The 14514-nt window shown below is 45.8% G+C and overlaps 1 protein-coding gene across 7 annotated transcripts in view; it reads left to right on the plus strand.

Moving 5' to 3' along the window:
* Positions 1 to 241: 241 nt before the first annotated feature.
* The window catches only part of Cobl (cordon-bleu WH2 repeat protein), a 235058-nt gene continuing 220785 nt past the window's right edge, over positions 242 to 14514 (plus strand). For 4 of the 7 annotated variants that reach the window (XM_028882954.2, XM_028882951.2, XM_028882953.2 and 1 more), the window contains exon 1: positions 243 to 538. In XM_028882954.2, coding sequence (XP_028738787.1) covers positions 498 to 538 — 41 coding nt within the window. In that variant the 5' untranslated portion in view covers positions 243 to 497. Of the gene's footprint in view, positions 539 to 14514 lie in introns of all 7 variants that reach the window. The other 3 variants (XM_028882949.2, XM_028882952.2, XM_028882950.2) reach the window with 1 other exon arrangement.

The raw sequence follows: 14514 nt of genomic DNA on the forward strand, positions 1-14514 counted from the left end.
TCTGTTCCTTCCATTCAATTCTCGACAGCTAGTCCACCGGCCTCGCCCTACACAGCCACAGGTGGCTGGCTAGGTGGTTCCCTGCCCAGTTCGTACCACCTGCCCGGCAGGCTGGCAAGCGAGCCGGTGCCCACCGCGGAGTGCGCGCCCCGCCCAGGTGCGCTCGGGGCGGCGGCGGGGGCGCGCGGGAGGCGGGCGCTGGGGAGCGGCGCGCGGGCGCGGGGCGGTGCCGCGGTGGGCGCGGCTGAGCCAGCTCGGCGGGGGCGCGGCGCACCTTGCTCCCGCGTCCCGGCCGGCCGCGTCGGTCCCTCCCCGCGCCCCCGCCCGCCCGGACGCCTCCGGTCGCTTCCGTCCTCTCCTCTCGGCACGGCCGCTGATCCTCGCCAACCCTGCGTGGGAGGACGATGGGTCAGCGCGGAAAAAGTGAATGAGGACGGCGGCGCCGCAGTCAGCGCCTCACTCGGCCGGCAGAGCCCCGAGCGCAGCCCGCCGGCTCCATGGACGCGCCGCACGCACTGGCGGCCAAGCCCCCCACCGGGTAAGCGGGTGCTGGAGAAGGGCGGGCACAGTTCTCCGCGAGGTACTGAGTACTTGGGGCGCCAGGGTCTTGCATTGGTCACCGTGGCAGGCCTGGCCCGGGTGCACTTTCCGTGAGCGGTGCTGGTGTAAAAGCCCTTGTGTATAAATGTGTGTGTCGGGGTCGGGGGTGGGGGGCCGACCCTCTGTGCAGAACCTCAGCTTGGGGCTGCCTCCTGCCCCTGTGATCGTGGCTGCTGCAGGCCGAGGGGACAACGGGACTTCGGGCCTGGGACTCCAGGGGTGCCCGTCTGGTCCTGTGTGGGGTTCCTCCAGCCACCCCTGGCAGGCCCAGTGGCCGGCTTGCACCCTGCCTCATGACAGGAGGGTACTTGGACACGTGAGGCCCATGTGGCCAGGCGATCTTGGGAGGTGTGTGTGGAAGGGACTAAACAAACACTGTTCTTCGTGCTGCCCCCCCCCTCCCCCCGGTTGTATGGGGCCGGAAGAGGTGAAGACCCCTTCATCGGACCAGGAAAGCAGAGCTGTCATCCAGGTCTTCCGGTATCTTCTAATGTCCCAACCTTTTTAGTTTCTTTTTGCTGTTCCCACACCTTGGCGGCAGAGATTGCCTGTCACATTGAGGATTTTACTTGCAGAAAGAGAAACTTGCCTAACACAGGTCCAGCAACCTTGCCCTTTAACACCTCCCCAGATCGTGCCCACTCGTGCCCATCCCTGCTGGGACGGTTGGCAACCCCTGTGGACTAGGTAGATTTCAGAGAGTGCCATGGGGCCGACCTTTGACCTCTGATCTCTGGAGCAAATGTGTCATGAGTGTTGCGAATGGAATGAGTTGGGGTGGGCCCGCACCTGCTCCCGGAATGGCCCACTTTCCACTTGAGCAACTGGGTTTTCTGAGGCAGCATTGGGGACAACAAATCTCTTTTCTTCTGCAGTTATGTCCACTGACTCACCCTGTCCTTTGCCCATAGATGTTGTTGCCCAAGTGTTTATAAAACCCTTCTAAAGCAGCTCTTTATTATTTCTTAAAAATCTCCCCTGGAGGCTTCCAAAAAAGTAAGCTACACTAGTAACTCATAACATTGAAGCCAAGGAATGTTGAAAAAAAAAAAAAAAAAGACTTTCCCCCCCACTATACTTAGGTGTGGTTATATAATTCCTTTGAACAAACAGATTCCCCTTAAAAAAAATATGGGAATCCTTTTTCTTGGTAGCCGGAAATCCCAACATGACCTGGGGAGATGTAAACAGAATTGCTTTTACATTTGTGACTTTTCTAGATTTATTACATAAGTGTGTTTAAGGGAATTGAATTATTGGATCACATTTTCCTATAAATAAATATGAATAGACTATTTAGGAGGTCTGCAAAGTTTCCTAGAGTATCTGCAGAAACCAGTAAAAGAGTCTGGTAATAATGAAACCACCCTCCTCTCCTCAGACTGCTCCCTAAGAGGACAACCTAGGTCCGCCTTCCTCACTTCGGGCCACCAAGGAAAACCAAGGACTTACACCATGGTGCAGAGCGTATGAGGCGTGATGCCCAGCATGCCAAGCTTTTTGTTTGCTTGCTTCAACCTCTTTGTCCAGGAAATATAGATCTATTTTTTGTAATGTCTTTTATTGCCATTTGTCACTTGTTTATACTTTGAGTACAGAAACACCAAGAAAGTATAAAATATGCTTTTATTTTTTTCAACAAAGATTACAGGTTCGATATAAAGTATCTTGTGTTAAAATTTGAAGAAGGAAATGGCACTAGGATTTTGGATATTTTATATTGTTTAGTTGTATTACTTGCCTCTCATAAAGGATTGTGGCATTTTGGGGCTTCACAGTGTTATCAGAGGCAATTAGATTTTGTTGGCTTATATCGGAAATTACTGTTTTCTTTATCTTTTGAGAATAGGCAGTGTTTGCAGTGTGCTTGAGGGAAGTTTGTTTTCTATCTGATACTAAAGAGGCTAGTTATAAAATTAAACTTTGTGTAAACTATTATTTTCCCATGTGACAGCAGACAACTGATGTAATGAGTTTGTTATTATTGACAAAAACTCCTCAGTCCTCCTTGTGCTGTGTAGACTGGTTGGAATGGGCAAGAGATTGCATATTATAAAGCATGGATTAGTGAAGGGACAGATGGGCTGGTGAATGTAAAATCATCTCCTTAGAGCATTATCTTTGTTAAGAACACAAATGCAAATTTTACTTGGATTGAAATCATATTTTTCTTAGTTATTCCATTAAAGCAGTGACTGTGACATGTGTCTGTCTGGGGAAGGCATTCTTTTAGGAAGGAGATTGTGTGTAGACTTGATGTGTTGCTTAGGGAATTTTAGAGCTCATTTTTAAAGGGCGTGGTGTGTGTGTGTGTGTGTGTGTGTGTGTGTGTGTGTGTGTGTGTTTGCAAATGTGGCTGGCTGCACACATGAGTGCAGATTAAGAAGACAACCTGGGAGTCAGTTCTCTCCTCAGGTTACGACTAGTTAGAAGTGATAGCTGGTGGAATATTTTAGAATACAGATTTAAGCAAATTGCTTTTGGGTGAAGTTTTAAAATATAGTTAAGCCCATACTTAATGTATCTGTTTGAGTATGTGGGATCCATCTTAGAAGTTGGTTGCACTAGAGACTGAATTGTGTACTGAACACCATGTAAATAAGGGAGAGTGTTTGGCATTGGCAGGATGGTAGGTATTGATTTTTTTTCTATAGAGAAAATGCTTAATTGTGTAGAACTAGAAAGTATCCATTGACATGAAATTTCAAAAATGGGTACATCTGAGCAAAGGCTGAGTTGCTCATTAAAAATTAGTGAACTTCACAAAAACGTAGCTTTACTTATTTGTATGCATATATTTATTTTAATAGACTTATTAGAACAAGAAATAATTGAAAGAAATTGAAAAAAATTAATTGGATGACTTTTTGTTGTTGTTGTTGTTGCTTTGGGATATAGAGTCTCTCTATGTAGTCCAGAGTGGCCTTGAACTTGTGATCTTCGTGCCTCAGACCTCTGGGATGATAGGCATGCATTGCTATGCCCAGCTCAAAGTGGGCAATGTGAGACACTTCTTACCTGTCAGCAGCCAACACAATATCAAGAAAGAGGGCCTATCCGTTTTCATGGTAATATCACCAGCCATACTCATGTTTTGTACCAAACCATTCAGTGTTTTGATAGTAAAGAAATAGTAACTACATATCATAAGACATTTAGATTTGCTTTTGGAGAATGGACTGGGGAGTGTTGAGATCCTTAAGAATGAGAGAATAAGGATTATCTGTTACAAAACTTCAACACTAAATTTGAGCTACATTTTTAAAGATGTTACTCTGAGCTCTTCTTTATTCCATCAACCCACTTAAATAACATTTAGTTTATGGTTTGGAGAGTACTCCTAGGATTTTACTTTTTGTAGTCATGGTTTTTATCTATGAGGAATTACACATTTACAATGTCAAATAATCACAGATCATTTTTATTACATCAGAATATCTGTGTTCAGATGATGGATCTGAAGGCCATGAACATTGCTTCAAAGATACATGCAAACTGTTGAATCACTCCTGTCTCTGGGATTCTAGAATGCAGTCCATCTTTTGGTTTTCTCTCATGATCTCCCATGCATGGGCATATTAGATTATTGCTGGGTGGCACTGTGACCTGGAAATATGACAATCCCCACATTTATGCAGGCTTGAATTCTGTGGCCTCTTTAATTTGTGACTTGCAAAATGAGGTCGTAACTTGTGTGCACCCAATTATATGTCTGTAATTATTAAGAAAACAGTGATTATAGGATGCATCTGTATCCCATAATAACTGCCTTAAGATACTAGGCCTTTTGAACTTTGTGATTGAATTTACAATTATATTTGCTTTTGCAGCTGATCAAAAGTTTTCAAAACTGATCAGAAATATTTAATATCAAATCAAATTTGAAATACACGAACAAGGTTTTATTTAGACTTGAACTAAGTAGACACATTCAACAGACAGTGTATTTACTGTGTCCCTTTGGCCCATTCACAGTGAACGATGGGGTTGTGGATTTTGTGGCTCTACTTAGTGACGTGTTTTAATCTGTGCTGCAGCACAGCACAGCTCTCATATTGCACCACCCACTGAAAACTTACATATCTCCTCCTGCTTGTACTTTTCTTAAACTATTTGCATTGACTTGTATTGTTGGTATAGATAATGTATCTTGTAAAATAATTTTCATTTGTGTAAGTGAATTGTGATCTGTGTGTCTGAAGTCTTCCTTCTGTCTCGCCACTGTGTGGTTGAAGGGCCTCTTACAGGTTTCCATTCGCCTTCCCTGCTTCCACCACTCTATATTTCTGACTTTTCCCTTGCTAGGGGGACATTATGTATGCTTGACACGGTTTCAGTTGCCTTTTATAAAGCTTTCAAGACTTGTACTCATCATTCTAGACCCACGGTGGTATGTAAGCACTTTACAGTGACAAGTGGTGATGTTTTTCCAACAGTACACACATTCCCCATAGTCCATCCCCTGGGCCTTTCCCATGATTCTGAGCAAGTCTCTTTATAAGATAGCTTTTCCCCCCAGCCAGCAGCACCCTGTGGTAATTTAGGATTTTAAAATCATCTGTCTAGTCTCCCTCAACAGGAGGTAAACTGCTCCTGGCTAGGACCGTGTCTTCCACAGGCCAAGTCCAATTAAAATAAGTTCCCTAGCCAAACTTTTTTTGTTTTTGTTTTTCTAGACAGGGTTTCTCTGTGTAGCTTGGGCGCCTTTCCTGGAACTCACTCTGTAGCCCAGGCTGGCCTCAAACTCACAGAGATCCCCCTACCTCTGCCTCCCAAGTGCTGGGATTAAAGGTGTGCGCCACCACTGCCCAGCCAAACAAGAAGCTTTAAGATCAACTGTCAAAATATGTTTTACTTAGGCTCATTTGATTAGACACATTCCCAGGTCACAGGTGTTTTTACATAAATGCTCTTGTAGATCCACTTCCCATCTACACCAAACCAAGTGATGGGTTTTGTTGCTGTTGTTGCTGTTTTTATTGTTTTGTTGTAGTTGTTTTTTTTAGGGAGGGTTCAAGACAGGGTTTCTCTGTGTAGTTTTTGGGCCTGTCCTGGATCTCGCTCTGTAGACCAGGCTGGCCTCGAACCCACAGAGATATGCCCAGCTCTGCCTCCCGAGTGCTGGGATTGAAAGTGTGCGCCACCACCACCCGGCCCAAGTGATGCGTTTTAAAGACTCCAACTGAAGCTGGGCATGGTGGTGCAGGCCTGCAGTCTCAGCTACTTGGGAAACTGAGGTGGGAAGATCATAAGTTCAAGGCCAATCTGAGCTACAGACTCAGTCACAGTGTCTTCTTGGGTTCCGGAGTGAGTTCAAGGCCGGCCTGGGCAACTTAGACCCTTTTTCAAAGCGAAAAACACAAGGAAGGGTGGAAATGTGGCCTAAGATAATCTCTTAGGATTCTCACTCGGTGGTATAGCTCCCCACCCCCAGAACCTAAAATCAATCAATCAAACAAACAAACCCTGCATACAACAACAGCAAAACACTACCTTGAATTCATTTAGAGAATTCAATAAGCCCTTATCCCATTAAAAATTTCCAACTGTAAGTCACTGAACTCAGGAGTCCTACTCCTCTCCCTCTTCCTTCTCACCATAGTTCCTGTCCAGTCTTTGCTGCTCTAGAACCCAGTGAGGGAGCCATTGTTCTAAGGCAAGCTCCATGTTGCTCCAGGCACAAGGCAGCAAGAGTACCCATTCTCTTTTATGCACCAGGAGAAGGTGGGGTTAGTGGGTACCATTCTAGGTGACTAGGACTTTTGCTTGTTACTCCTGTTCTCCTGTGGGAAGCAGAGAGAAGACTGGAAGGAGATTTGGATGCTGGTGGTAGTGTGCACCTCCGATAGCATGGTCTGCAGCCCTGACTGACAGGGCTCTGCATGTCAGTCAGCTGAACTGTCTGATTTCACAGTGCCGTCCTGTGTGAGTGGCCAGTGCACCCGGAGGACAGAGTTCTTCACCTGGCCTGTTTTCAGCTCATTTTAAATGTAAGTTACTCGGTGCGGCTTGAAGGTTGAAGGTGACGGGTCAGGATTCTGACTGTGTTTTCTCAGTCTCTGGTGGCCACGGCAGCATCTTCCCCTATCATTCTGCCAGTGTTGCACACTTTTCCCCATCACTTTGCCCTGGCAGCCTTTCCTTCTGTCCCAGGGTGGTTCCTGGAAGCCTTTAGACCACGTAGGCTTTCCATCCCAGGCCTCCGGTGACTTACAGAAGTTAGTTGACTGGCATTTCCTCTTGCACCTCCAGGCTTTCCCCTGACAGAACCCTTGTAGGAATTGTGACTTTAGTCAGCTAATCTCCTCCCCACTGAATTCAGAGCTCCTCGGAGGCAGGCACCCTCTGTGTTAGTGTCATCTGCCTGTGGCACAGGAGATAGCTGTCATCCAGTAAACCAGCTCCGCTTCCCATTTGTGGCTGGATAAGGTAGAACTCAGAGGGGCCTCCTGTCACATGATTCAGTGTGTTCCCAGCATGTGCCGGATGCCTCTTTCAAAAAGACATTTTTCAAAATGGCATTTTCTTAAACTCTCACATACCTTTGTTTCTGCCAGACTGTGTGTGAACAGACAGATCAGCTGGCACTGTGGGTCCTCGGCTCTGACAACGTTTGCCAGCGATGTGGCCCTGTTCTGCACCGACTTGAGAGGTGTCAGATGCCTTATGGAGGAACTTGGAGCAATGGTGGCTTTGAGAAAGTATGTCCATTTGTAGCTGATTGTCCAGTGAGTGGGCTGGGGGTGATCCCAGCTTATCACAAAGCTCCTGCCTTGCCTCGATGCTTTGAAATGGCCAGCATGTGGCTTTGCCATGTTCTAGCCCCAAAGAGGAGCAGGACACAGAAGCACCTGCCCTTTACTTTGTGACACAAGTTGTACATATCTCTTTTATACATGTGGCCTTGGCCCAGCTCCCAAAATACAGTCATTAAGGGGAGACTCAGCATAGGGGGATGCAGCCCCTGACAAGATGGTGTAGTGAGGGACAGGAAGAGCTTGACACAGTAGACTGATGGGACAGGTGATCTCATTGCACATGTGACTCTTCTCCCTCCTACCAGGGGCCTCAGAAGTCAGCTGTCAGGAGGTGTGTCCAGATGGTTTCTAGCCTGCACTGAGAAATGCATCCTTATTTTGCTCAGTTTATAATTGGCAGGAAACGGGCCTGAGCTTCAAAGAATGGCTCTGTGTTGGCCTCCAGCAACTGGTGGTTCTGATTCTTGTCTCCATATCTGAGTGTGGAGAACATGCAGACCCTTCACCCCGCCATCTCTTCAGGACTTTGGAGACTCAGAGCATAGGAGTTCCCTGTCCATTCCCAGGAGGAAGTGACATTTAGACAGTCATCCAAAAGGATGGAAGGAACGTAACCAGGCCTTTCTCTCTGTCGGATGTTGGGGGACTGGCGTGCTTTGACTTTTATGATTTTCATCTTCCATATTCATGTCCTACCAACTTCTTTTTGTTCATGGTGTACAGCAGTCTAAAGTTGAAGAGGTTGGGGAGAGAATTCCCTAGCCAGAGCCATAGGCTAGCTGTACTGGGAAAGTTGGAGAGTCTCTTGCCTTCCTCCTTAGAGAAGGCAGGATGAGCAAGGAATACCTGTTCTCCGATGACGAAGGTTGTCTACAAAGTTCAGCAACTTAAATACTGTGTGTGGCTGGTAGAGTCGGAGAACTGAACCTGAGATGTACCCAGGGCACTGATTTTCAATTCTAACTACATAGTCTGAGCAATTAAATACTTAAATAGCTTCCTCAATCAGTCCTGGCAGTGTTTCCCAAACTTAATAGTTTGGGAGTTGTTTAAAAATAGGCCTGGGTGGGAGTGATAATTCAGACATGAATACTTCTGTTCAGGTGGCTAGAACCTTGATAATTAAGAACAAAACTCACTAATGTTCATTAAACAAATGGTTAGCTTGTAAGCAGCTGGTGTAGTGTAGGTAGAATCTAGACGTTTGCCATTGTAAATAGTTCCTTGTCAAGGTCCCCATCTGTCTGGTCACCCATCTTGCTGCCGCTAATTTGGTGTTGACTCGGTTTTAAGGTCGAAGTAAAACCTTGTCTGTCCTACTCAGTGCCTAAGTCACTTATTATGTGGTAATGGTCAGTTATGCTCTGGCAGCATCGTTTATATGGAGAATGAGTTAGAGATCTCTTCCAGCCCTTACCAGATCACATGACTTGTTCTCACGAGTGTTAGTTGGGGTAGAGAACTCTCGGTGTTTCCCATGCTACATCAGCCCTCCAAATTCCTATCCTTAACTACTTCTCAGATGTTTTTGACTGGTGTTCATGGAGTGATTCATTTTCAAAGAAAATGCTCCAAATGAAGTTCATGTGCAAATTTCACAACATTAAGAACCATAATGAGAGGCTGGAATGATGGCTCCCTGGGTAAAGTGCTCACTATGCAGGCATGAGAGCCTGGGCTCAGAATTCCCAGTGCCCAAGTAAAAGCTGGGTGTGGTGGCATGCTTCCGTAAAGTACAGCATCAGCGGCAGAAACAGGCTGGCCCCTGGGGGTTGATACCCTCTCAGTCTAGCAGCTAGACTCTAGCTGAAACATGGAGCTGCCGGTTCAGTGAGACACCCTGAGTCAAGTAATAAGGGGGGAAGTGACGGAGGAAGATGCCTCGCATGGATCACACACACACACACACACACACACACACACACACACACACCCCATACACACTGACAAACAGATGAGAGTATCCCCCACACATCTACACACACACACACACACACACACACACACACACACACACCACACACACACTGGCACTCACACAGATGAGAGCACTCCCCCACACATCTACACTCACACACACACACACGCACGCACGCACGCACGCACGCACGCACGCACGCACGCACGCACACACGCACATGAAGGGAGGTAATGGAATCTAGTTTGTAAAGTAGACCAGTTTGAGTTGAAAACAACACTTCAATTTGAGAAATTTTCTTATTATTTTTCAATTTACCTACAATTTACATTTTTGGAATGGTAGTCTTTTGGGTTATAGTTTTTTTTTAACTGTTTATTTTTGTTTTATTTACATTGTTGTTTTGCCTACATGTATGTCTGTATGAGGGTGTCAGATCTTGGAGTTACAGACAGTTGTTAGCTACCATGTGGGTACTAGGAATTGAACCCAGGTCTTCTGGAAGAGCAGTCAGTGCTCTTAACCACTGAGCCATCTCTCCAGCCAGTTTTTTTTTTTTCCTTTTTCTTTTTAAAGGAGGAAATAGAAGTGTTCATAGGCTGTCAGTTAGGTGTGTTACCGTAGTGGTGGTATGCTGTAGGTCATGTTGAGTCTTTGGATGCTCTGTGAGGCTTGACTCTTACAGGGTTCCCCTGGTCAGAAAGACAGTAGTAGCTTTCTTCTGGTTGGGGTTTCAATTGTCCTGTGACTTTCTAATCTGGCAGGCAGCCCCTACACCTCATCCCTTGGTTCTACTGCTACACCAGTTGGAAACACAGAACTGAGGTTCCAAAGTCCTCTCTGCTGGGGCCTCTTCTGCTTCCTGCAGGAGGATGTGATACCCCGGTATGCTATAACTTCTCACCAGCCTTTTAAGAAACAGTCTACCGTAAGCATCCACACGAAGCCTCTTGATATCTGTCACCTGCTGCTGTCCACCTGATGATGTCTTGCTACAGTTCCAGGAAGCACACCCCCTGAGACTCTGGATGGGACTTAATTTCCTGAAAGAAGTATGCATATGTGGTAGGAGAGGACCCCCCTCAGAAGTGGGTGGATGCAGTGAGAGCATGGCTGAATTAATACAAGTTGGGCCCAGACTCTGCCTCCCATCTAGCAAGTGCTTCTGCCCTGATGCTGGCTAATGAATTAATAAACATGAAAAGCCTTCCTTTGTACTGATATGACTCGGCTCTCTGTGTCTTGTGCTGATACGTTTGATAGAGGTGCAGAATTCTGCCGTGTTCAGTAAATGCACCCCCGGAACTTACAGATTGGTTAGTTGTGTTTTCTTGTGTATAACTTTAGGCAACCCTCAGCGAGAGCTAGGTGATTCTCTAACTGTCCCTTTGTTGTTGGTAAGTGAATGTCACTGACAACGAGTGTACTTGGTACTTGTAGGGCTTCTAAGGGCTGATGTCCTTCTGCAGGGACATGCTAAACAGGGGAAGGATAGTGTGTAGCATTTTGATGTGGCTCTTTTTTTAATAAATAAAAAATTTATTTATTTATTTATTTATTTATTTATTTATTCAACATCTCAGCCACAATTTCTACTCTCTCCTCTTCTCCCAGTTCCTCCCTGGCCTTCCCCATTGTATGCCCCCATTCACTTCTCCTCCACTTCTATTCAGAAAATGGCAGGCCTCCAATGGATATCAACAAAACATGGCATATCAAGTTGCAATAAGACTAAGAATTTCTTCTTGTAGTTATACATAAGTCTACACAATTATAATAATAAAAATCTTGTATCACCTACCTCAACGTGGTATTTTTATTTCCTTTTTTCTTTCATTTTTCTTTAAGAAATTTTCTACTCACTCTACATACCACCCACAGATTCCCCGCTCCTCCCTCCTCCCACCCCCATCATAGAGCCTTTGTCCAGTGACTGATGGAAGCAGATGCAGAGATCCACAGCCAGGCGCCAGGCTGAGCTCCGGGAATCCAATCGATGACAGAGGAGGGATACTGCAGGCGGGGATGTCGAGATCATGATGGGAAGACGTGCAGAGATGACCGGCCACATTGGTGGAAGCCCATGAACTGTGGACTGGTGGCTGTGGAGGCCCCATTGGACTGGACTAGGCCCTCTGGATATGGGGGAGTGGTTGTTTGGTTCAAACTGTTTGGGGACACCCAGGCAGGGGGATCGAGATCCATCCCTGGTACATGGGCAGGCTTTTGGGGAGCCTGGTGCCTATAGTGTGAGGCCTTGTGCAGCCTTGGTGCAGTGGGAAGGGACTTGGTCCTGCCTAGGCTCAGTGTGCTGGGCTCTACTGATTCCCATGGGAGACCTCAATTTGGGGCATGTGGGGATGCGGGGTGGCTTGGGAGGGTGTGGCTCTTACTGGGTTCTTCTGCCTGGTATTGTATCCATTCCTACAGCTCACTGGTTCTTATTTTTATTAGTCAGCTTCTTATTAATGTGACCATTACCTAAGATAATTAACTTCTCAGGAGGAAAGATTTCTTGTGGCTGTGGTTTCAGTCCATGGTCTCCTGTTCCTGTTGCCTTTGGATAGTGGGAGTACATCGTGGTAGGGAGTGCTGTAGAGGAAGCTGCTCAGGTCATGGTGGCTGACTGGGAAGGAAACACAGGGAGGGAGGGCAGGGTCCCCAGTGACAGGACTCTCTCCAGCTGGGCTCACCTCCTTAAAGTTATGCCATGCCCCAGTAACACCAAGTTCAAGACCAAGCCATTAAAATGCCAGGCTTTTAGGGGCTCTCCAAATCCAAACATTACATTGCACACTGAGAGACACAAAAGTGGAAAACCATTCCTTCTTCGTGGCTAATGCATTTCTCACCTAGTGTAAGTTGTTTTTGTGTTGAATCTTCTCTACAAATTAGATTCTTAGCTCTGTGGGGTCTGTGCACATGGAACATTCCTCATCCGATCTTTCTTTTTTGGAGTGAAATCTGTTTGTGGTGATGTTGGATGGACTTGAGCAGAATCCTTGTTTCTGTTTTAACCAGTTGCTATAGCTAACTCAGGTGAAGGAGGAAGAGTATACCCCTGACTCTCTTTAACTGTTGGTCTGTGGGAAACATTGCTCCTTACACAAGACATCTGAGCAGCAACCTTAGAGGAAAATTGTATGCTTGAAACGTTTTTTGGTGCTGACTTTTCAAAACTATAGGTCTCTTACGTCAGTGATGACCGTTGAACAGGGAGCTTAGGGGGAAGTGATGGGTTATTTGCCTTTAAACTGAGTTGGCCTTCATAATAAACTCCTGTGCCCTGAGGGGAGGGCTGCACACTCATTTGCATAAACATTTTTATTTCGAAAAGGCAGTGTTTCTGTAATGAAAAAAAGTTTATTGGCTTGAAAATGTGTTTATTTGTTTTAAATATGTCTAAGTGCTTATATGACTTTTGTGAAAGATTTTCCCCACCAGTCCCTCTTTCTTTTGTTAGTGATGCAAAGGCTAAGGCCCTGCTCTGTGGGTGCTTCCTGGTGTTGGGACAGTGAGGGATGCTGCTGCAGGACCATGGCTGTGGTTTGCATGCAGTTCTGGTCTCTATCATGCTTGAGCCTGTGGAACTGCAGATCTTGTGGAGAGGAAAAGTAAGATCTTCCAAACCATCCTTGGCCACTGAGACACGTGTAACTTGAACCAGTTAGCTAGTTTCCTTGTCCTCCAGGTCCTCTTGATTTTCTGGAATTACATGGATTATAGGATGTTTTTTAAAGTTTTTAAATATTATTTATTATCACTGTGTGTGTGTGTGTGTGTGCGTGCGCGCGCGCGCGCCATCAGGTTGATGTGGTCTTTATCCCCGAGCCATCGTGCTGGCCTTGGGTTGTAGAATTCATGAGATAATTTGACAAGGAGTAAAAGGATCCAGTGGAGTGCCTGCCATATGGTGGTTCCTCTTTTTTTCCATTACTTTTTTTCTACCAGCAAGCCATCAGGCTAAACAAAGGAACAGACAGTAGGTACTAACTAGTACGGGACACTGCCCCAGAGCGTGTCTGTAGAGAGACATTAACTACATTTCCCATTGTTTTCCCACAGTAGAGACACGGCCAATGCCACTGTAATAGGAAACTGAGGACTTGGTATAGTGTTCAGAAGGGCCTGCTGCTTTAACACGGGAAAGCAGCAGTAGGGGTTTGATAAAGATGGTAGCTTGTGTTCATAAATTGCTCCTGTGCAGATGTTATGAGCACAGCATTGTACATGGATCAGGTAGGCTGAGCTACTGGAGAAGTTCTGGGGTGCACAGGACAGGAAAGATCGGGGCTGATGGAGAAGCTCTAGAGACCCGTTTGTCTCTCTTGAGGAGTTTTGTCATCATTTTTGAGTGTGGCCTGCACCTTGTATCAGCTTAGTGACCCTGGCTGGGGGCTCAGTGCTCTGCCCCCAAACAGAAGTGTCTGCTCCATGTTTCTTTTAAGTTCTGTTCTCCTGGCAGTTGTCTGATTCCACGAAGACGAGGCCAGGTCCCATCCAGGATGAAGTGATAGCTGCCCTTAACAAGTTGTATGCCATCCTACATCCAATTAAAATGACTGTGAAAGTACATCTCGGAGCTTGGTGTTTGTGTAGCACCATCAGCAATAATATTCAGAAGAGAAGCAACAAGAATCAGGACGATTTACCTAGACACTGGTGTCTGAGTGTTAGGTAAAATGCTGCACATGTGTATAGGTCATTCCAGAGGATATTTACATGTGTCCTGTTGGGAGTTGGACCAATAGTTAAGCTAAACTATGAACAGTATGCATGTTCTTGTCACATGGAACATCTAAGAGTCATTAAGAAGTTGCCGTGCCTTTCCTGAGGCCCCACTGTCCAGATGGGGCAGGGTGCCCTATCCCACCAGTGATGATGCCACCTTGATACGGCACAGTAACTTGATGTAGGGTTTTAGACGGTGAAATTTTCCTTTCTCATTCAATTGGGTTTTATGTCCTCAGACTCTATAAGGGGTAAAAAGCATTTATATATATCTTTGACCTCTGCAAATGAATATTAGAGCATTACTCTGAGATTATAGTGTTTTGCATTAACTCGGTAAGGAGGCTTAGAAAAACATTAGTCCATTATAGTATTTTAACCCTCCTATTTTATAAAGTATAGGGTATATAGCAGTAATGGAAGCAATAGCTCGTTTTGAAAATGCAGGCCTGTGAATTGGTATATGTTATCATAGTTTTAGCGTTACATTGGAAACACTGAACTAGT

The sequence above is a fragment of the Peromyscus leucopus genome, chromosome 10, assembly GCF_004664715.2.
Source record: "Peromyscus leucopus breed LL Stock chromosome 10, UCI_PerLeu_2.1, whole genome shotgun sequence".
NCBI classification, from domain to species: domain Eukaryota; kingdom Metazoa; phylum Chordata; class Mammalia; order Rodentia; family Cricetidae; genus Peromyscus; species Peromyscus leucopus.